This window comes from Convolutriloba macropyga, chromosome 14, assembly GCF_964194025.1.
Source record: "Convolutriloba macropyga chromosome 14, txConMacr16.3, whole genome shotgun sequence".
In the NCBI taxonomy this organism is placed as follows: Eukaryota; Metazoa; Xenacoelomorpha; order Acoela; family Convolutidae; genus Convolutriloba; species Convolutriloba macropyga.
In genome coordinates this window covers 33,386,537-33,411,291 of record NC_134481.1, presented here as the reverse complement: position 1 = coordinate 33,411,291, position 24,755 = coordinate 33,386,537, and the positions used below count along the sequence as shown (strand labels likewise).

The following is a 24,755-nucleotide window of genomic DNA, read 5'->3' as shown; positions in this document are numbered from 1 at the left end:
CCCAAAAAACATTAAATATCTAGCAGGGGGTGGTCAATTTTGACCATAATCACACGGTCCATTTCACTATTAAAGTCGAGCTATTAACGCGCCTCGTTCTAAAATGCTATCAAAACTTTTCTTTTTTTTCAGATCCCGTTCTGCCTCACCCAACTTCCTCCCCCGCCGTTTTGCAGGAGAGGGTCGCGACTAGGAGAAACAGGACCTGGAGCTGCACTGTGCCCATTTGGGGTCAGAGATAGACAGATTAGAGAATGACAGTGAGATGTACAAGGTACAAGTGGACGAACTCAACTTCAACGTCGAGCAGGTCGGTATAGCGTAACAAATACAATCAGGGTCGAGGAAATAGATGATCTTTTAACAAAATTGATGTTTTTAACTTAATGTTTTGAAATAATATTTTATTTTGTTTCAAGTATATTTAACCACCTGGTTATAACTTTAATTTACTTATTTAAAAAATGAAAAGTGGGGGCGGGGAGCTGCAGAAGTAAAACCGAGCGCATTTTTCACCTCAAAAATACAAAAGAGCATTTTTCACCTCAAAACACCTCAAAAATAGCGCCAAAAAATTAAAACGGATTTTACAGCGAAAAATTTTCCTTTCATCTTTTTGTCTTTATGGGGATTTCGCGCTGTAAGTTTGTGTTTGTGGGTCTCTCTGAATTTTTTGCCCTGTCTGCAAATACAGTTCCAGCTTTCGAAATTGAACCTTGATCAAATTTAGGGAAAAGTTTCTTCGAATCAAAAGTTAGTCTATCAGTGCCCTTGGGTTCAAAAAAGACAGCTTCTTTCGAGCACTCTGCAATGAGCACGGTATTGAAGTCTGTTAGAAGATGGAATTCAAAAATGATTGAGTTTGAATTTGTGTTTGAAAAGTGAATTAGCGATTAGAATTTGTTCAAAAAGTGCTGAACTGAAATTGCAATTTTTGCGCTGGAAGTGTTCATTCCCAAAATTCAGAAAAATATATTTTTCAACTTTTATCAACGCCGTTGAACGAACGGATTTTAGCCTTCCTAAGCTCTTTGCAAGTAGAAACGAATGTAAATTAAAATGAAAAACATAATTTTTGTTAATAGCTATTTTCCAACTTTGCGGCTCATCAATTATTATTGTATGAGTTGATAAAATGATTTGCACATGGGAAAACTTTGCCTGTTGATTAAATTTTTTAAAAAGATACTCTTGATTGATTTACTCATTAAATGCACAAACATTTCAACCTGGATAACTCTTGTTAGCAGATTATTTTGCTTAACAAAAAATTAAATATCAATAGTCACACATTAAAATAGTTTATATTCGCTACAACGTCCTCTGCCCGTCGTTAAATAATTTTTCCTGACCGTCGTTTGAGAGAATATATTCGTTTGTCTGTTTACCTTTTTCTGTGCAATCAAGTTCAAAAATCTTTGGAAGGCTAAAATCCGTTCAACAGCGTTGATGAAACTTGAAAAAAATATGAATTTTGAGAATTAACACTTCCAGCGCAAAAATTGCAATTTCAGTTCAGCTTTTTTTTGTACATTGCAATTTCAGTTCAGCACTTTTTGAACAAATTCAATTATAATTAAAAAAGTTGTTGATTTTCGTTTTTTTCGAAGCATTAACCGGGTTTAAGTGTGATTTAATTGAGCGCCCTTTTGTTTAATTTAAAATTTATTGAAACAAGGTTTTTCAAACTATGATTTGGAACAATTATGTCGTGTTCTTCTTTGATGGGGAACAAAAGAGAGACTCTTAAAGTGCCTTTTAACAATAAAGAGGATTCGAAGTGTATTGGAGCAATCTTTTCTTTCATTTTCACAGTTTTTTTCATGTCAACTACATACAAATCAATTTTCATTTCAAAGTTCTATTAGTAACAGGTTTTATTTTAATTAAATGTGGCCAATAAAACATATAATTTGTTATAGGGAACAGCTCATGATTTTTATGGCTTTGACACTGTGTTTTTATAAAAATTTAATCTTTTTTTGAGCTTTACCTGCTATTGTTGCCTTTTAAGTAGTCTTATGAGATATTCCATTTAATCACAAGACCAATGAGATTTCTAGAGAGGACCAAGAGAACTTATTTGATGCATTGAATTAATAGCTAATGGCAGATATGATTGTGAACAATAAATCAAAAGAGAAAGAGAAATTTGCCCACTTTTAAAAAGGATGCTGTTTCATGCTTCTTTTGAAGTTAGATTAAATGTCTTTAATGAGTTAGATTAAATGTCTTTAATGTCTTTAAGATGGAATTCAAAAATGATTGAGTTTGAATTTGTGTTTGAAAAGTGAATTAGCGATTAGAATTTGTTCAAAAAGTGCTGAACTGAAATTGCAATTTTTGCGCTGGAAGTGTTCATTCCCAAAATTCAGAAAAATATATTTTTCAACTTTTATCAACGCCGTTGAACGAACGGATTTTAGCCTTCCTAAGCTCTTTGCAAGTAGAAACGAATGTAAATTAAAATGAAAAACATAATTTTTGTTAATAGCTATTTTCCAACTTTGCGGCTCATCAATTATTATTGTATGAGTTGATAAAATGATTTGCACATGGGAAAACTTTGCCTGTTGATTAAATTTTTTAAAAAGATACTCTTGATTGATTTACTCATTAAATGCACAAACATTTCAACCTGGATAACTCTTGTTAGCAGATTATTTTGCTTAACAAAAAATTAAATATCAATAGTCACACATTAAAATAGTTTATATTCGCTACAACGTCCTCTGCCCGTCGTTAAATAATTTTTCCTGACCGTCGTTTGAGAGAATATATTCGTTTGTCTGTTTACCTTTTTCTGTGCAATCAAGTTCAAAAATCTTTGGAAGGCTAAAATCCGTTCAACAGCGTTGATGAAACTTGAAAAAAATATGAATTTTGAGAATTAACACTTCCAGCGCAAAAATTGCAATTTCAGTTCAGCTTTTTTTTGTACATTGCAATTTCAGTTCAGCACTTTTTGAACAAATTCAATTATAATTAAAAAAGTTGTTGATTTTCGTTTTTTTCGAAGCATTAACCGGGTTTAAGTGTGATTTAATTGAGCGCCCTTTTGTTTAATTTAAAATTTATTGAAACAAGGTTTTTCAAACTATGATTTGGAACAATTATGTCGTGTTCTTCTTTGATGGGGAACAATAGAGAGACTCTTAAAGTGCCTTTTAACAATAAAGAGGATTCGAAGTGTATTGGAGCAATCTTTTCTTTCATTTTCACAGTTTTTTTCATGTCAACTACATACAAGTCAATTTTCATTTCAAAGTTCTATTAGTAACAGGTTTTATTTTAATTAAATGTGGCCAATAAAACATATAATTTGTTATAGGGAACAGCTCATGATTTTTATGGCTTTGACACTGTGTTTTTATAAAAATTTAATCTTTTTTTGAGCTTTACCTGCTATTGTTGCCTTTTAAGTAGTCTTATGAGATATTCCATTTAATCACAAGACCAATGAGATTTCTAGAGAGGATCAAGAGAACTTATTTGATGCATTGAATTAATAGCTAATGGCAGATATGATTGTGAACAATAAATCAAAAGAGAAAGAGAAATTTGCCCACTTTTAAAAAGGATGCTGTTTCATGCTTCTTTTGAAGTTAGATTAAATGTCTTTAATGACGTTATTTTTTAATTGGTGTTCTTGCCTTTGATGGTGCGCTTGTTTTGTGAGTACACAATAATGGTTGTTCCTTTTGTTCTCTCTTGGCATAGTCCCTTTAACAAAAGACCCCATAGATTTGCAAATGAGACTCAGGGGAACATATATGTTCTTCACTTACATAACAACTCAAGCAATATAAATAATAACCAGGATAAATTAGTTAACAGCTAACGATTTTAATGTCTTCAGCACTTTGTGTTTTCGTAAATTGTTTGTATATTTTTTTGAGTTTCTGTGTTTGATTTTAATTTCCAATGTTATGACATATCCTCGCCAAAACAGGTCCCATTGGCTTGTTGAGAAGATATTTGTAAATCTTTTTGGTGATTTGTTTTGGTGATTTGTTAAACGGCGATAGACTTTCACGTCGTTGACTTATTTGTTTTGCGTGTTCTAAATTTCTATATGGTTCACAGAGCAGTTGAACTCAAGTGGTGGCAGTTCATTTTTAAAAGTCAGATGGAAAGTGTGTCGAAATTGGTGTAAATTTTCTACTTTATAATTTATTAGTGGTTATAGTGGTATAAAATGGCCTCTAATGACATTTGAAGCCGCCTAAAACTAGTTACCCCGCCCCCGATCAAAGTCGGCCGCAATTGATTCGAGCTCCCAATAGTAGTTCCAGAGCTATTTTTCCGACGTTAGTCGGTATGTTTTTAGGTTTACTTTCTTAAATAATCAAATTTTTCGTCGGCTTACTCTGCGGCCATTGTAGTATATCGCAATTATTAGTGCTCAAACTAGTTCAAATTTCTTCTAACAATCTAAAAGTAATGCAAACTTTTAATAATGAGAACTGTTAAATTGCTGCATTAAAAAAAATGCTGGAATTGATAGTCGAAGTCATAGATATATAGTTTATTATAGATCTTTTCCTGATTGGAACTCCGAGTAATTTACAACAACTTAAATATCATAAGTCAAGTGAAATTCTAAACTATAGCATTTTTTTAAATAAGCAACGATGCTTGTAATTGTTAAGTGTTGGTTTTTTTTAGTTGGATTAGTGTTGATTATTTTAGTTGGACGAGAGTATAATGAAGCAGAAACGAAGCAATGAACTGGTGCAAAAAGAGAGAGAACAGCTTCAGCAGAGATTTGTCAAGTCTTTAAGAGAGAGAAGTGACCAGGATGTCGCATTCAAAGCAGAGAAACAGCAGTGGGCATGTGAGAAGGAGAAACTCAGGCTCAAATTGGAAGAAGTACAACGAAACAGAACTGCTGAAGTCAGAAAGGTCAGTTGAACTTTCAAAAATATTACCTCTCATTTCTGATAACCCGGGTTGACCCTTCTTTGAAACCATGAAAAGACCATAAATGGTTCTTGGAAACCATACGTAATACCATAAATGGTTCCATCGAAGAAGGGCCAAAATTTCTTGTACGTTCTTGCTATGGTTTCTAAGAACCATAAATGGTTTTGTTTATGGTTTCAAAGGTTCCATAGATTCCGTTATGGTGATCAACCCGGGAATGGTTACGAAGAATTCTAATCCGTTCTTAATGACTTCTTTTAATTTCCGGGAATCTAATAAGCAAACGGAACAGGTACTCTGCAACTTCCGTTCGAAGTAAATAAGTTATATTTAAGAAATTTTATATACGATATTCCAGTTCGTTTTTGAGTTGATCAATTTGGGTGCGCTCCCCAATAAAATGAGAGCTCATTCGTGGGGGCGTTCTATTGATTTTCTTGTATCTAAGTGAATAACATTTTCATTTCCCCTATGCGATAATGATGATAAAAAGGATCTAGAACTTTGTCAATTTTCCGGGATTTCAAAGATTGCAGCCTCCAATTGAAATCAAAATTTCTCTATTATTAAGATTCTTTTTTCGGGTGTCCCCTATTATAGCCCCTAGCACGAAATTACAGTTCTTAGCCATGGTAAAGTTGCAGTAGTGAGGAGGCTATAATGGGAAGCGCTTTCTCTGGTTCATTTTAATTTTAATTGTAGGTTAAGTAAATCTGTGCTTGATCTTTTAGTTTTAGGATGGGTGTCACTGATAATTTCAGGCGCTTGTCGAGAACTGCGTATCGGTTCGAGATTTTTGTTCAGAATTTCATGGTAAGTTCTGCAGAGTCACGTGTATTACTTAAAACACGCAACTGGCAAGTTTGAAAGTGCCAAAAGTTCATGGAACTTCTGGCTATGTATATAGGAATTTGTGGCACTGTTAATTTCTGGCACTGCAGATTTCCGGCACTCTAAAACCTGCACGTGTGTGTTTAAATATGCATTGTTTCTTTTCTAGCTAGAGCAAGAGTTGAGCGACTTCAGCTCCAAATTACGCGAATCAGAGAAAAAGTAACTGAAGCTGCAATTCGAACTTGAAAAGGTCAAACATGAAGTTGACGCTCTGGTGACGTCATCACAATCTCAGAGTCCCACTTCTCCTGATGCATCTACTGGAGAATCGGGCGACGAATTGGACTCTTCTCTGGCTCCAAATGGTTCTGGCGATCGTGGCTCTGGCCTCCTGGATCGTAATGTGGAAAAACTACATGAATTGGAGAAGGAAAACTTGGAGACGCAATCAATGGTATGCGATTAAATGTGAAAGTGGTTGTTTTTTGATAATTAATTCGCAAGCATTCCCCGGATTTGGGTATCAGAGCATTTCCGCTCACTTAGATTAATGGTTATGAGGTTATGATGTGGGTACGCAAATTGAATTATTAGACATTTACCCTTGCGGAAATTCTCGCGCATTAACAGCAAAATTCAGCGGTTAATCTTACTCGCAAATTAAGAATAACCAGTGTGAAATTGGTGACATGAACAATGGACTGGCCAACCAGAAAAAAATGATTTATCTATAGATTGATTAATCATCCTCATACGAAGTTTGTAGCAATTATATTAGTCCTGCGGCCTATTTTATGCGATTTTTCTCTTGACCGGTTTTTTGTCTCACGTTTTAAACTTTTCGTCCTCGAAAAAATTGAGAAACAGGTAAAGCCTGGAGCAACTAGGTGGTTGATCAGCTCTCTTAGTGTTCTACGCTTTATTAGTCTCTATGTATGGATTCACCAAAACTGTCTTGAGGAAACGTGAATTCAAAGTGCGAAGGCCACTTCTTAATCTTTAAAGTTTAACCCCCAACGCCTGACCCCCCAAAGCTTACCCCCTCCACCTCCTCCTAATGTGCGCACGCTTTAAGGATAGCGTCCTAAAGCCCCAGCTGGGATCAGCAAGCACCAACTACAGAAACGAACCGCTAGCCGGTCGTTTGCGAGCAATCCGCCCAACGCTCTTCTGATAAGTTTAACAACCAACTTCTGGGCCACTTTTCCTAATGTAATATTGAGCTTAACCAATGAATATAATATAGGAATAAAAGCAGCAATCGCCCGCTGGTTACATAACAATTTAACAATTTCCAAAATACCAAAAAACCATTACATTTGATCTTCTGATCTGATTGCAAACTCTGTAATGTGCGTTGGCAGACAATATTCCGACCACGCCCATCCAAATTTTGACTTAATTGCCAACCAAATGAGGAATGCAAATTTTCAAAAAATCTAGAAAACTTCCAAAATATTATGAGCAAGAAAATAATGTTGACGTAGAGGACCAATGATACCTGCAAAAAATAAGACTACGAGAGAAGACAAACAGCAAACACAAACAAAAAGAAATATCAATTACGGGCAAAACTTGTTATCTATTTTTGAAAACATAAACAGAAACAGTAAAAAAGTCAAAATATAATATAAAACAAAAACTAAACAAAACAAACTAAATTGTACTTTATAGCAAAGTGGGTGTCACCGGTCGTTAACGATACTATACAACAGTTTGACAAAAAGATGAACAAAAGGGATAAAGTTCATAATTACTTTGAACTTTGGAGTCAAATAACTACAAAAGTCATAACAACTGAAAAAACGCCAGATAGATTAACCTATTTATTTCCATAGGAAGCCGAGGGGACCTTTAATTAGGGAGACTGTGGCACCTGCCATTAGTGACACTGATTCACAAGACTACAAAATAACAACAAAAAAGAGCAAAACCCGAAAATTCGCAATTTGGAAAAGACATAGTGTTGAAGCCATTGAGGCACTTTTAAGTGAGGAAATTAACTATGTTCCTTTGGGTTTCATTTGAATATCAATAGGGCCTTTTTTAAAGGGGCTATGTGTAAGGACAAGTAAAAGAGCCGCAATATTGACCAATATGAAAACTCACAAAGATTTTTGGAAACCCATTTTGGCACCTTTATTGGAAACTCAAAAACTTCCTTTATTTCACAATGAAGTGGATTGGGCCTGTCTTCAATGAAACAAAGTTATTTGTAAATGATTTTCAAAGCTGAAAATTATTTCTGTATTTTTAAAATCAAATTAATCAAAGTTCTTGAAACCATTACATATCAACTGAATGTTTGAAATAATTTTACTCAATTATTAATCCATTGGTAAGTTTCATTCTTCAGAATATATCATAGAACTGCAAAAAAACTTTGTTGATACAAATATTAGGAACTCAATAAAAATTTTACGAGAAAGGCGTTGAGGCAAAAAAACGCAAGTAATTCGATAAACACATTTTATGTTTTCAATTCGGCCTGAATTCATAATCAACGTAACTTGAATTGAATTTGAAAGGAGACCAGAAAGGAGTCTTGAAATTCACTATATAACCAACAATAATAATAAAAGTTTTTGAAAACTTCTGCTAAGCACGTTTTCTTTTGCCTCAACCGAAAGGAGATGGGAGCTGATAAAAGCGACCAAGCTACAGGTTGAAAGAAAAACGATTCAACTAGTGTTAAAATACAAAATTTCACCGATGTTTTTTTTAAAACAAATATGTTCAAAGTCTGACGTTCCATTATTGAAAAGAGCACTATATAGATTTATTTTTGCTTCACTGGAACATTTGTGAACATTTGTGAGCTGTTGTTTATCAGACTAAGTTCCAGTTTGAGAGAATTAATTTTAAGACGGCTGCAAATTTCAAAAAATATTATTAATATTTTCTAAAATATTATTTTCAAATACAATAGATAGCAGCTGAAACCAAAAATAGGTTCGCCTCTATTTTCCAAGAAGCCAATTAGACATTTGTTTATTGAGAAAAAGTAATCAGACTTTAAATTGAACGGATGATGCACTCAAAACTCAAGAACTCTTACGGTTATGAAGACTGCTGTAGGAACCATGAGCTTTTCTCTTGAAACAAAGTTTTGCTGATTGGATTTTAGATAAACGTGAATCGGATCTGTATTAAAATGAACTGTGGTATTACATCGTACTTGTCTGTTATTATTTTAAAAAACTAATAAAAAGTGCAAAAAGACTTCTAAAGCAACAACTTCTCGAACAATTTTTGTTTTGATTGCTGGTTGTAAAAATCGACCTGGCTTTTTTGTCGTTGTTCGTTTACAGATAGCGCTTAATTCTTCTAAGTCGTTCAGAAAGTCTTACAGCGTTATACAGAAATTGGTGAAATATATTTTAATACATTTTGATAGCTATTTTGATAATCGTTTGAGTCAAAATCACGGAAAAATTTGAGCAAGACAACGAAATTCAATTATCGCAAAATTTTAAACCTCATGGCTCTGAGGTGTTTAATTTTTGAAATAAGATAATCTGCGCTTGGGGCGTTCTAATGATAACACACGCACACACACACACACACACACACACACACACACACACACACACACACACACACATACACACACACTTACACACGCACGCACGCACACACACACACACACACACACACGCACACACACACACGCACACACACACACACGCACGCACGTACGCACACGCACACACGCGCACACGCACTCACACTCACACACACATTCACACACTCACACACACACACAGACACACAAACAAACACACACACTCTCACACACATACACACTCACACATTCACACACTCACACACTCACACATTCACACACTCACACACTCACACACACATACACACAAACACACACACACACAGAGAGACACACACACACAGACACACACACACACACACACATACACACTCACACATTCACACACTCACACGTTCACACACTCACACACTCACACACACATACACACACAAAAACACACAATTACACACACACACACAGACACACACAGACACACACACATACACACACACACACATACACAACTTTGTACGATGAATACATCAATCGCCCAAAACTGACTGGAAAAATGTTGAGCTTATATTTCCCCATCCCTAGGTTGGGTTCAAACAGTTAGCAGTTGGTAAAACTAGCAAGTTTATGTGATGCTTATGAGGATACAGAAATTCCATGATTGGTTATGATTGTTTCATATCACGTCCCATGGGCTGCTGATGCATGGCTAAATGGGCTAGTTTTTCATTAAAAACTTATATACGCCATCACACTCTAAGTTATCTCACATAGATGTTATTATGCGGAATAAACTTAAATTTAACAATCTCGTAAATTATTAGTTATACTTTGTGTTTTGTCACGTAATGTATGTTGGCATCGGGTATTTTATGCTGATATCCCTCCAATGTAATATTTAGGCTTATTGTTGAGGTCTCTACCTCATCCGTGTTCAGCGTCTTCTTCCAACTCAGCGTGTTTTGTGAATTGAGAAGAATCGATTAAATAACGAGGAAAAAATTGATCAAAAACGTCAAGTAAAAGACGACGAAAACGACGAAAAGGAGGATTTCTTACAAAATGATTGTCGTTTTTCGTCATTATCCTCAACACTGGCAACTTCGTTTATAAATTTAAATATATCTTTCAATATACATATTTTGAGAAAATTCCGTAAACTCTTTAATAATGTCAATAATTTTTACTGATTAATGATTTGTTTTGGTTAGGTCAACTCATTAGAAGGCGAGATAGGTGAGTTGAGGCGGGAAAGGGAAAAACTGAAGTTGCAGTTGAGTGAGAAAGAGACAGAGAATCTGTGCTCGAGAGAGTGCAAGGAATCAGAGACAACAAAACACTACAAGGAGAGGGAGAACAAGTTCATACAGGAAAAGGTTCATACATACCCCCATCATTATATCTACAGTCTAATTTCATATTTTAAACTTTTTTCATCCAATGGATTATAGTTCGCCTAGTCCAGACCCAGACTTATAAAAGACTTTACGGTTAGACTAAAATCGGGCTAGAGACTTTCCTTGAGATATTTGGGTGCAGCATGGTGAGGCCTAAACTACGGTTTCCTAAATCAGATAGAGTCTCACTATCTACAGGGTACAAATTCTTGCTCCCAGTTATCCGCGCAACATCCTTGATTTGAAAAAAACGGACAGAGAGAATAAGGATAGGCGACGACTTTTTTAGCGGTAGAAATGTTTTTTTTATTTCGCTGAATATTTCAAAAGGATTATTTTTTCGAAGGGTTTTTTGTTCATAGGAATCGATTCTTCACGAGCTGACAGAATGCCAGTCACAGATATCGTTCCTCAAGGCCAAGCTAGCAGAACAGGTGTCTGGGGGTGACCTGGCTGGTAAGTTCCAGGAGTGGATGGGGGAAGTGAACAAACTGCACGAGAGATACAGAATCAGAGAGAACGACGACAAGTCCCTCCTACAACAGAGTAAGTTCATAAATGGGCGAAAAAATTTGTAAAGTTTATGTACAATATGACACGAAATCTTGGAATAACGCGCAGAAAAAGTACTGAATTTCTGCAGGAGACGAGCTGAATTCTAGATAAATTTTATGTAAGAAATTGCGCGGCATTTACAAATTTTTAGCTCATTTCTTTTATAATCTCAACGCAATCAGCGTTTTTCTTGCAAAAAAATGCTTTGAATTGGTACTGTCACGGGGGACCCTTGTGTTTTTTTCCTTCGAAAAGGAAAATATAGCAAATTAGACCATGCCTGTGGTTTGTGATCTGTGTCATTCGTTATCAGATCATGGGTAAAAAATTTGCTAAAAATTATATAAGAAATGCGCTCAATTTTCAAAAAATTTGACTCAAAACCCAACATTATGCGCTTTAGTGTGATAAAACTTTGTGAGGAATGCGCTTAAAACCCCTGAATTTCCAATAATTGCAGCTAATTTTCAAACTTTTCTCGCCCTCACTAAGCCTCAAACCCCGCTATACGATGTATTTTCCAAAGTTTAGTACTTTCTGCCATTGCTTCCCAAATCTCTTCATATTTAATTCGATTTTATACCAATAATCAGGAAAAGCGTTGATGTGCGTTGACATTATGTAAAACATGAAAATTTTGGCGCGTTCCTTAAATAATTTAAGCACATTTCAGTGCATTTCAGCGCTTTTCTTACAATATGTGAATCACTGCCTTGATATCGAATCAAATGGCAATAATTATAGATTTCAATGCAGAAAAGAGCTGAAATTTTGTTTTTGAAATGCTCTGAAATTTGACCAGGTATGCAAAAGAAAATGATGCAAATGCCATGCACGAAAAATTTGGTCAGAGCTCTGCCATAATATTATTCTTTTTCAAAATTGCAAAGTCTTGGAATCAATACAGAATATGACGGCCGTTCAAAATGACTGTTAAAAAATTAGTTGATAACTTATATCAATTCTGCAAATCACTTCTTTGTGTTACGCTTGTATAAAATCACTGACAGGTCCTTTCAGCATATTTCATCTTTTGTCATATTTATAAAAATGTTGAAAACAAGTTTTGTTTCAACAGAAATCACTAGGCCACTTTTTCTAATATTACCATTTTAATATTTTTGTGAGAAACTCCGTTTATCTATTCTCGTTGCCATAACAAGAGTTGCCCGATTTACCAATTAAAAAACAGGTCATTGCCTAATTAAAACTATGGAGTCTGCTTCGTAATTTGACAACTAGTTATCATACACTTTTATAACCAAATTTACTATGTAAAAAGTGGCTAAAAATTACTTTGATAAAAATATGATAATACATATTTGATACACTTGTTGCGATAGCCTTCAATTGCTGTGATGCGTAAATTATGCAATTGCTGTAAGACAGTTGTTATCGCCCTCTCAAAGCCATTCAAGAAAACGGCTTCGCCGTCGTAATAATCACCACGAGGTAATACTCAATTGTTTTTTGCTGCCTGAATTTTGTTTTCGTTATTTAGTTTTCTCAGCCTAATTTTGTATTCCTAAAACATCGATTTTTGGGAACAAATTGAGTAAAAAGGTACTATTCACAGAACAGCATACAAATAACAGTAAAAACAAAACAATCATAATGATGTTACTAACAATAACATTAGCAATTAGAAATATATATTCTTTTAAAAAAATCATTAAAAATAATTTAAATCTAGCCAAGATCTTTACATGGAACATGGCAGGAAAACATTTTTTTGAACTTGCAGAAGTTTACAAGGGTTTCAAGAAAAAAGATGCGAGCAATTTCATTGAGAAAGATTAACCATGATTTTGCCAGACCAGGTTGTAGGAAAAGAGAGCAAGTTCAAACCAATTTTAGTAGGGAATGATAAAAATGAACAATTTTTATCAAGACTAATCACAAAATGTCGAAAAGTGCTTCTCAGCTCTGGTTAGTTTGGCAACCAACACGACGGCGTTTTTTTTTCCAGTATAATGAAATTTAAAGTGGATGCAAGCTCGGCATGTACGTAGTAAACACCCTCTACAGAACCACCCGGCTAAAAAGCCCCGACTAAGAGCCATGAAAATTAAAAAAAAAACAAGATATAAATCTACTTGAAAGACAGATATTAAGAAAATAGGGTAAAGAAACTTTTTATTGAGCAGGAAACAAAGTATTCTATCATAAAACCACGCATTCTACCGTGATACTACGCATTAACAAATAAATGAATTTTGAATTTATAAAAAAAAATTTCTTTTCTAAAAAATTCCTGTGGAAATTGAACAATAATTGCCAAATATGCTGTTGATGGATCAAAAACCAGAAAAACTACAGTTTCGCTAATTCGCGGCAAGTAGAAGAAAAATTTTGAGAGAAAAACTTTTGACTAAAAAAATTGTTATTTTACTGACCAGGACTAATCCAAAACTCGGGTTCTTTTTGCATCAATGCACGTCCTTTGAAAAAATGTTTTGATGCGTTGTTTTCTTAATTAAAATAATTTATTGATAAAGAGGCTCTATCAGATATCCTCTGAAGACACGAATCTTGTTTCAAGAAATTTTCAACACCCTCGCAACAGAAGCTAATTGAATATTAAACTGAAATTTACGTAAAAATGAGCACTCCGATTAAAATACACATATAATGATCTGCAATTTCAAAGATACCTCTGAAAACTCAAACAAGATTCGAGTCAGTTAATTTGGAGAATTGAAGTGTTGCCTATTTTCAGCCAAACAGCAACAGAAATCAAAACAGCAACAATGGGATGAGCGTCAGAAAGAACTGAAATATCAGCTGAATAATTTGCAGAGTGACATGAGAGAGGTGAAAAAGTCAAGTGATGAAAGGAACACTGCAAGTGAGACAGAGATCACGAAACTGAAGAGTGACGTCATTGCTGTAAAGGAACAGCTGCTTGAGAAGTCGACTAATGAGGCCAAATTGACGCAGCAGGTTTGGTTGTCACTGTAATATTGTTATCATAAAACGTCGAAGCACTTTAAATAACTTAGAAATGACATTGTAGTAAAATTTAATTTGCAATTTTCTGCAGACCGTTGTTAGGGATTGAAGGCAATTGTGTAGCCATTTATTTCAAATTTCACCTTCAAGAACAAGTTTTCGCCGTTCTTTTTCTTAATAACGTCAAAAACCGATCCCACGGTTTCAAGAAACAACAAGATAGCTTTGAGCGCATTTGTGTAGTGTTTCTGTATCAAAGAGTAGACAAGTGAAAGCTTTCGTAAAAAATGCAACAGATAATTCGAAAATTTGTTTGAAAAGGCTTAGTGCTGACAGAAACAAAAAGCAAGTTGTAAACAATTTCAAAGCATTTCACGGATAAACAATGTCAGTATATTTATTTTTATAAAAATTTATGTAGTATTAAAACTTTTTACTGCTTTGGAATGGTCGACAAAATTGGATGTATTCAGATATTGCGTTTTTGAGGAAATCGCTTTAACTTTAATCTGTACACTTTTGTAATAAATTCGAACTGCGGTTGATAATGGAAGACATTGAGAAGAACACATTAAAACTTAAACGTCAAGAAAGCATCTGCTGCAAAACGCAGCGCATCTCCCAACAAAGTTTGAAGTAAAAATAAAGTAGCAGAATTCATTTTGAAAAAACTCCAAACAATTTCTTAACAAATTCTTATGTTCTGCAAATCATTTTCTCGATTTGATGGTCGCGTAGCCCATTCTCTCTGGGTCTCTCAACAATTCTTATCTACTCTATATATTAACTTAATTTATGTTCTACAAAAGAAATATACTGTTTTTTTCTTTAAAAACATTGTGTTTTAATTTTATCATCAAGAATGTTATATTTTTGGGTTCCGATTGGCTGAGTCGTCGAAACCACATGTTTACATGAAACTAATCAAAATTAACATTTTTACTGAATTTAAAAATTTGTCCTCAATGCTGTCTATTGTTATAAATTTGATGTTTTTCTGCATTCAAATTTTTAATCTCATTATTATTCATAGGTTTGACAATTTTTGAAAGCGATATATTTTTTTCATATATAGGATACAGTAATTTGGATTGTTTCCGGAATCTCAAGCTCAAAAACATTCCCAAGACTGTCAGAATTTTCAATTGTGCAACACATTACTTGTAGCTCTGCACCTATATGACACGTGATCAGAGCAAAACTTAATTGGAAGCACTTGTAGTTGGATGCTTTTCAGCTATTTGTTTAATTCCCCATATCTTTAACATATTAAATGTTTATTTTTTGAGTTCGTAGGAATATCTAATGCCTAGAGTGTTCAATGATAAAAGTACTCCCGAACGTAACTTAAAGAGTTTCAAAGTTCAAAAGCAGGCAACTGATCATGATTAATTGCTCTTGAACGAAGTGTTGGTATTGTAAACGTGTTGGTTTTGTATGCAAATTTTTTGCTTGGCCAATTTGCTATTTTCTTCTACAACTTTCCTAGACTTCTCAAGTGGCTCTATCACGCTTTTTTTATCATATTTTCCTTCATATTTTAGTGATGTCTTTTGCTCTTACTCCGATGAAAAGCTTGTTGCTAAAATAAAATCGATTTCACAGCCGAGTGGGCAGTGCGCCTGGTCAGGGAGAGATAGGTCAATGGTTCGAATCACGGCGTGGTAAATTGTTTTTTCTCCTGTAAAGCAAAATTTATCTAGGCTAGAGCCTCTGAATTAAATTGCCTCGTTTTTCGTTCAAGAGCAATTCTTCCAACATTAGTCGGTTTATGTTTACAATATAATGCTGAGATGACTTGGTCATGTATCCAATTGGTCATTAAATTTTCATTATATTTTTGAGAGAGTGGAATTACTTAAATCAGAATACTGGGAAAAAAATTTTGGCGCGAGTATTGACTTTTAATTAGTTTTTTCGTGGTAGCAACAGTTGCGTGACTTACTGGTGAATTAACTTTTTAGCTCCCAGTTAATAACCAAAACTATCACGCAAAAGTCAAACTCTGCTCTGTTCTTAGACTATATTTTTCCATCACTCATTTCTCACTACTGTTGTTATAGTAAAATGACATGAAATGATAATTGAGTAAAGATTGATCAATTGATTGCAGTTTGGTGTAAGTTATGCAACTGTTTTAACTAATCAGAGACGAGAATAAAAACATAAAACACAGTTGTTTTTGCCCGGACTTATGTTAGAAGGAAACTGTCAAGATTGGCGCAAAATTTATACATACTTTTACATCCTTAGTGACAAAAAAGGGAAATTAAAAAACTTGATATATCCCAATCGGTTAACATTTCTTTTGGCACATTAGTTAGTCTACCATAAAAATTTTTAAAAAGATCTAGAACAATAAACAATATTTGGATCCCAACATTGATATACATTGATCAATGAAAAATTCCCATACATTTATGTTCATTGTAACTCTGAAAATTCTGTCTAATCGTTGCAAATTGTTTTTAGTGACTAAGAACAGTACTACACATTCTTGTGAAAACAGATGGTACACATTTTTAGTAGTCCCAAAAAACTGGATTGGATAGCTAGTATCAATACTCAAGTATTAGTAACGAGGATGCAAACAATTACCCATGCAAAATTGAGCAAAAATTATATGTCAACAATTTACGACAATAGTTTTTCTGGATCTTTTCAGCAGATGCCTCCCCCACCTCCTTGGTACCCAATAGAGAATTGCACTGTTTATGTAATTGCACTGTTCAGTCGCATGCGTTTTTTGTAAAACACACAAACAAACCACAGCTTTTTTTGAAACAATGACAGAGGTACATAAAGAGAGGAAAGATTTTGAAAAAATGAAGAAAGAAGACTTGATAAGTGAGTGTTTGAATTTGAATAATTATTATTACAACTTAAAGATGAAAATGCTTTCCTCCTACAACAAAAAAACAAAATGGTTGATAATCTAATTGACAAAGTAAACAAAAAAACATCGAACCAAATGCTTGGCAACAACAAAGTTCAACAACATCAACAACAAACCAAGATTTTTTTATCAAAAGTTTATACCAAGATCAACAAAGACACTTATTCTTTCGGATAGTACATACAAAAAAGTACAAGCAAAAAATCTGAGCCCAAGTACTGCTATACACTCCTATCCTTCAGCAAAAGTTCAAGACTTATCAAATGTTGTGAAACAATACAACGGTTATCACAAGATTGAAAATCTTATTATACATGCTGGATATATATTGATTCGGGAAATAGCGGTTTTGAAACAGCTACTATTTTAATGGAAACTGCGTCGGAAATTATAAAGAAACTGTCACCACTCAAAGTTGCACTTTGCAAAATTCCACCAGTTAAAGATAGTTCTTTTGGTCGCAGCAAAAATAACGAAAACATAGACAAATATAATGAAGCGTTAGAAAATGTTGCAACGGATTTGAGTGGCGTTTTGATATTGACGTTGTTTTTTTTTGAATAATATACTGGAAACGAAAGATATCAGCAATGATGGAGTACGCCCATCAGTCAGTCATGGTATACCTAAACTTGTCAGAAATATTTGGAACTTTTACGTGCATCTTGGGCTTACTGTGTCAGAAACTGAAATAAAACCGAAAATTATCAACCGAAACTTTGGAAAAAATTTTGATCACTATGATGACAACAATTTTTTTGGTTTCCATCCAAAACAAGCATTTTTACCTCCAACTCATTATAAATTTGGCTGATGGTTTGTTGAAATATAGCACAATGCGACTTTTCTTGATATTTTTAATTTTCAGCATAGTTATGGGAAGAGAAAATCATGCTGAAATTCATAAGCGAACTTTTGAAAAGTATTATTCCAACAAGCCTAATGTTTGTTGTTTTTTAAAAACAGTTGATTCATACTTTTTTGTTTTCTTCCTGAAACTGTTAGTTTTTTGTTCACTTGTACGTCTCATGCTGTCAGGGGACATTGAATTGAACCCAGGGCCTCATCTAAAAAATTTAATTGAGTATTCAAGTTACTTAAAAAACAGTGGAACAAGCAACTCGCCTTTATTTTTCCTTATTAATTGTCAAAGCTTGAAGAACAAGTTTGAAGAGTTTGCTAATTTTTAGCAAACAGCTCCCATTACTACGTTTGTCGCTGTAACTGAAACCTGGTTGGACACTGATTGTAACATTGAAAATAGATTTTAACAGCGTCGCATACTTTCTTTGGAAAATGTAGATCAGACAAAACAGGGGCTTCAAAGGGCGGAGGAGTAGGTATTTTTGTCCCGAAAAAATTTAACGCCGATATTAAACGAAGCCTTGAAATGGTTGATGAGAGTTTTTTTAATCCATTTGGGTTAAAATAACAGACCCTCTGACTGAAAAATTACTTGTTAACGTTTCTTATTGCCCAAACAAACGTCTTGGTGAGTATTTTCTTGATCAGTTAAAAACCGAAGTATTGGGGGCATATAGCGTTACAGATAACGTTATTTTGCTGGGAGATTACAACTTGAATTATCTGAACAAGACAGAAAAAAGTAATCTAGACGTTTTTGCGTCAAATTCAGGATTAGAAATTGTTAATCTAAGGGATGCAATCAGAGGTACTGATGAAAATTTTACACTTATTGATCACTGTTTTGTTTCAAAAGATCAGATAATTGCCTACAATGTCACAACAACCCCTTTTAACTCCGACCATTTTCTTGTTATCTTCGAATCAAACCTCCCATTGAAATCTGAGAGTGACAACATAATAACGATGAGAAGTTTTCGTTTTTTCTCACGCTCTAAAATTAACAGAGATCTTGCCCTCGCCGAATGGTTTAGAATGTACCAATGTGAGAATGGCAACGATATGTTTGATTCATTCATCGATATTTTGAGAAAATTATTGAAAAACACGCACCAATTCAGAGTGTTAAAAAAGGGGGAGAAATTTCTAAGAATTCTAAGCTCTGGTTAACACAAGAGTTGAAACATTTGATTGCCCAAAAACATTTTTGTTCAATAAATGGAAAAGAAGTTCTGACAGCGAGACGTACAGTGAATTTAAGCGCTTAAGAAACTTAGTTAATAGGAGACTAAGGGAGGCGCACAACAATTTTTGCATCAATTTCTTCCAAAAACTACCAACAAGTAAGGAAAAATGGAAATTCATCAAACAAAAGACCAGTCCGAGTGAAGGAGTTGTCAAGGTTGATGAAATCAGATTAGACATTTCAAGGTGAAATTTCAAGGGAACCAAAAAACATTTTCAATTGTCTAAATAGAGCATTTGCTAATCTAGGAGTTTTCAAGGGTTCGGATATTGCTTGTAAATACCCTGATAAACTTAATATACTTGAATTCACATTCAGAACTGTGACTAGAAAAGAATTTTATTCAGTCATTGACTCGCTTGAGGATAACAAAGCAGCAGGACCTGGTGAAATCTCAATTCGACTCATAAAGTCTTGCAAATTAGCTATAGGCATACATCTACAGTTCGCCTTGAATGAGTGCATTAAGGAGAATGTTTTCCCGACTAAAATGAAACTATCCTATGTAACAACAATTTTTAAAAAAGGTGATAAATTAGATAGCACAAATTATCGACCAATTTCTGTAACTCCGAGTTTTGCAAAAATTTTTGAGCGCCTGACTCAGATAATAGAGTTCATTGATAAGCATAAAATTATAAACAAAGAGCAATTCGGATTTCAGGAAAAAAAGTCTGCAACAGATGCAGTTCTAGAACTGGTTGAAACAGTTTCGGCTAATTTAGATAAAAGCAAAGAAACTGTGGCTATTTTTCTAGACCTTGCAAAAGCGTGTAATTCGATTTCGCATAATATTTTCCTTAAAAAATTGAAATGTATGGTTTTTCCCAGGAAGCGGAAGAGTTATTGTTTTCATTTCTTGCAAACCGCAGACAAAAGGTAAAACCTAATGGCGTATTCTCTGATTGTGAAATTTTGAATCACGGCGTGCCACAAGGAACTGTTTTAGGACCACTCATTTTTCTTTTAAATGTGAACGATTTCTCATCTAATATAAGCACAACGGAAAAGATAATTCAATTCGCAGATGACACAAGTATTGTCTGTTGTGGACACAAAAGTAGCTTACATGGAAAAGTCACGGAAATTTTACAAAAAACAGAAGAATATGTAAATATGAACAAACTAACTTTGAATACAAACAAAACCGAATTAATCTTTTTCTCGCGCGATAATTCTGATTTCGGATCGTTTTTTTTACAAAAACGAAGTTCTCACAACACAAAAATTTGCAGATATCTTGGTATTCAAATTGACAGGAATTTTAGTTTTGAGGAGCAGCTGAATAAAACCTTGAAAAAGATGGCTCATGCGATAAGATCAATTTACCTTATAAGACATCAAGTTCCCCTGAACGCGCGCATTCTTCTTTTAAAATCACTTGTGCTTTCGCACTTATCATTTTCGGCAATCTTTTTCCAAAATTTATCTGCAAAAAAGCTAAAACGCCTTAACCGACAGATTAACTGGGGTATAAAGGTGTGCTTTCTACGCAAAAAGTATGACAAAGCGAGAGATCTGCTAATCCAGACAAAAACCCTACCAGCTGAGCTAATAATAGCAAAAATGTCGCTAAGAAAATTTTATTATGATATCGCTAGGCCAGAATATTCTGAAAATTTTTACGGGTATCTGAGTCTTCATCAAAATACTCGAACAAAACAATTCAAAGTCAGACAAAATGCCGAAGAAGCTTTGGAATGAATTCGATTATTCGTCAATACGTACAAAAATGGAATAAGTTACCATATTGGCTTCGGTTGGCAAAAAATGGAAACGTTTTTAAGTAAACGTTGAATGATTTCTTGCTCTCACAACATGAAAAAATTCCTTTGAATAGTAACCTAGGAGCTTTTAAAAGTTATTTATATCTTTAGGAAGAAAACAATCGAAAGAAAATTTTAAAATGTGATTCTTTGAGAAAATTGTTGATGTTTATTATACTATTTTGTTTGAATGATTTGAAATATTTTTTGTTTCAGGTATATTTAACCGTATGGTTATAATTTTAATTTACTTGTTGCAAAAAAAAGATAGCCTAATATTAATTCAAGCGGAATTGCCGATCACTGTTCACGGTTATACCTCTCATGTGCTGTGGGATGTATTCCATAAAGCTCGGCTTGGTTGTCCTTGGAAGCTATGACGCGCGCAAAGCACATCCACCGATCTGCCAGTTAGAAATGCATTTTGAGTTATATTTCGATTCGTCTAAATAGCATGGCACGGCCTAGTTTATTTTGTTTAGTTTAAAATATTATGCACATGTGTCAAACGTTATTGCTGATCTCTGATTGGTTAACGGATTTTGTTAAGAACAATTATTAAAAAGATCCAGTTTTTCCTAAGAGAAATGGGAAACAGGTTAATTTCCGTGCTGCAGTTGCTCTTTTAAACTGATTCCTGTTCAGGTATTTGAGCAAAAACATGAGCTGACCCGAATGAGGAAATTAGAGTCTTCGTTACTCTTGAGACTCTCTGATCAGGACAGGGCAAACAGGAAGGTTCTAGAAGGAGTGAAAGGCCGAGTTGAGTTGTTCTTAGAGCAGTGCAGACGCAACTTCCATGAAGCGAGATTACAGTCCGAGTCAGATTTGGCCACCAGCAAACATATGATCGTTCAACTAAAGGTAAAAATTTTTTCTTCGTGTAGCAAAATAAAGCCTTGCACTTTCTTTTGCTTCTCTTGGTTTCAATTCAATTCAATTTAAATGCTGACTTACCTAAGTTCTTGGAGGTGGAAGCTCTGTTTATAAGAGAGTAGACAGAGTTCTTGGAAGAAGAAGCGTTAAAGATATTCAGGTATTACTGTTATCGCTCAGTTTTGGATCCCACAGAGGACTTAGTTTATAATAACTCAATCTCCCCAATTTCGGACAAAACATGATAGTAGAAACCATAATTGGTTCAATTTATTCACTATTATTTTTCCATTCTTTTTCATCGTACTCAAACTATATTTTTATTAGCTGATAGGTTGTGTGTACTACCATATGTATGATCGTTTCAAGTCCTGGTCCGTTCAAAGTATTAGTTGTTTTTGTGTAGACTGTTCCACTAAACGCTTTGTACTTTGAAGTCACAGTTTATTACCCAATCTAGTGTTTGTTCCCATGAAGTGATGCGTTATGTACTCGACTATTTTGCAAAGGGGATCCCAAAAGCCAACATGTAGTTGAAACCCGACAGGAACTTCCATAATTTTAGGCCGAGAAAGTAGACTTAGAACGCCAACTTGAGACCAAAAGTGATCTACTACAAGAAGCCCAGCGGAGTATCGAGGAAAACCGTGCCAAGCTAATAGCCTTACAGAGGGAGACGAGGAACAAACAGGAATCCCTGGACACCTGCAGCCAGCAACTGGGAAAGATGGAGTTCGAGTTGCAGAGGAAGCAACAGGAGAGTCTTCAGTTGCATCAAAAAATGATGGCTGAACAGAGGCGAGTGGTGGATATCTTCAACAGACATACGAACACGCTCAAAATATACCAGAAACAGGTGGGTACCTTTGTATCAGCCACCACCTGGCATATAAAACCAGCAGAATTAACGAACTACTAGGGCGCTGGTCTTGAGTTTTTAACTCTCAAGTGGTTCTCATATATGCCCTCGTAGTCGAAGAATACAAATCTCCATTGCTCTTGCCATATTTTGAAGCACTGCCTGACTTTTTTATCAATTCGGGTTAGCGATTAGAGTTTCATCGATAAGAGTTTTGAACATCAACTGAGAGCAATAAAAAGATTATTTGTCTTGAATGAAACTATTTGCCATGAATCATTTCTTGCAAGAATCTTCCGAGAATTGAACCATCTTTTAAGAACTTTACAGTTCTGAATCATCTTGCAAAAAAACCTTGCGTGATTTGAAACCGCTTTATTACTAGGGACGTATTTCTACTAACTAAACTAAACTTTGTGTCCATTTTCAGAACCGCAACAGTCGCAACCTTGAAAACTGGGAGGATTCCACCAAACTGCACCATTTGCCCTCTCTGATTGCAGCCACACCTTGGATGTCGTGAACGAGTTCAGACTCACCAACGAGGAACTAATGATATCCGTGGAAAAGAGTCAGAATGCGAGGAAGGGGGAGGTTGAGGTGCTGGAACAGCAGATCCATTCCTTGAAAGAGGAAAAGTTGAAGCAGAAACAGAACTTGATGACCAGAATTAATGTGGTCAGCTACGGGTTTCTTATGTAATTATGAGTTCACGTGTGGGTTAAGAAGATTCCAATTGTAATTCACTTTGGTTTTGTTATTGAAGAAGAGTGTCCAATTTTTTAATGAGTTTCCATTAACAGAAACAAACAAATTAAATTTAGATTTGTTTTGTGACAGAGTAAATAATCGTCTTAATTACTCACTATTTTAAGCAATATTCGGTCAAATTCATAACCCAATGATCAGAGTGTTCACGAACTATCTTTCTGCATACAATAAAAATGGCAATCAGTAAATTTGGATCAGTTTTAGTGTCTGATCAAAGCGGAGAACGCTATCTGTTTATTATGTGATTTTATATGAATTGTCCTTACCTGATAAAACAGGTTTGAACTGTAGCGGTTAATTTGATTGTCAAAATAAATGGATACAAATATGATCTGTGTTAATCAGTGGAAACAGAGACAGAAATTGACGACCAGGATCAATGAGGTAATATCATTCAATTCCTCTATACACTCAAAAATTTCTCCAATAATATTACGCAATTTCTTGTGAATAAATGGACACATGATGAGTCATCAAATACGAAAAGTTAATGAAAACATTTAAAGTATCGTGATCTTATTGTGCGCGTAGAGTTAAAAAACCTGGGATTAAACATAGTAGAATCATTATTAATACCAATAAGATATCGGATAATTTAATCCCATGTTAGGTTGTGATAGTTTTATATCAAGTCCCACGGGCCGCTGAGGCATGGCCATGGCCCTTAAGTTTGTTAAAACATACGGGTAATAATAGCGACTGCTAATTTGTTGTCGGATTATTGAACGAAAATATCAAAGTACATTGGGTATAATGGCATTGGGTATATTGGAATTGGGAATAATGGCATTGGGTATTTTGGCATTGGGTATAATGGAATTGGGTAAATTGTCCTGACACCAAGATTTCTCATTCCCATTTAACTAATAAATTTATCAAAAGTCCTTTTTCTACACGAAAAACTGCGTAAAAAGACAGGAGAATTTTAGAGTGCACGATAAGCTTTTATCCACTTCGTAACCCTCGCCAAAAGCAACAGTACTGAAAAAGATGTAAGTATACAGATTGGAATCTTTCAAGTGACTGTTGAGATAATTAGGTGGGTTCTTAGGTCAAATGTCAAGAGCATCATACAATTAAATTTACCAAAAAAACTAATTTTTATTAGCCTGTAATTGTTGAAACTAGTTGAAGAAAACAATCAAACTTTTCCGCACTTAAATGAAGTTTAATTTGCAATTAGGAACTTTTTCTAAATAGAAATACGGGACAGCTACTGATCATACAGAAACTAAGATTTACCTTTGAAAGTTT

The 24,755-nt window shown here is 34.6% G+C and overlaps 1 protein-coding gene across 1 annotated transcript; it reads left to right on the top strand.

Annotated features, from left to right (window-relative positions):
- The first annotated feature begins 265 nt into the window (after window positions 1-265).
- LOC142352908 (uncharacterized) lies at window positions 266-23,346 on the top strand. The gene is made up of 9 exons (XM_075405063.1): window positions 266-310; window positions 4,693-4,905; window positions 5,990-6,214; window positions 10,531-10,695; window positions 11,079-11,262; window positions 13,991-14,214; window positions 21,641-21,859; window positions 22,437-22,727; window positions 23,161-23,346. The coding sequence occupies exons 1-9, from the start codon at window positions 266-268 to the stop codon at window positions 23,251-23,253; spliced, it is 1,659 nt and encodes a 552-aa protein (XP_075261178.1). The 3' UTR covers window positions 23,254-23,346.
- Window positions 23,347-24,755: the final 1,409 nt, after the last annotated feature.

What these genes read in the sequence shown, in the direction of transcription:
- LOC142352908 (XM_075405063.1), top strand. Translation starts at nt 266, where the DNA reads ATGTACAAGGTACAAGTGGACGAACTCAACTTCAACGTCGAGCAG. An exon ending in GAACTGCTGAAGTCAGAAAG is followed by an intron (nt 4,906 to 5,989) that starts GTCAGTTGAACT and finishes AAGTAACTGAAG; the next exon opens with CTGCAATTCGAACTTGAAAA. An exon ending in AGGCCAAATTGACGCAGCAG is followed by an intron (nt 14,215 to 21,640) that starts GTTTGGTTGTCA and finishes ATTCCTGTTCAG; the next exon opens with GTATTTGAGCAAAAACATGA.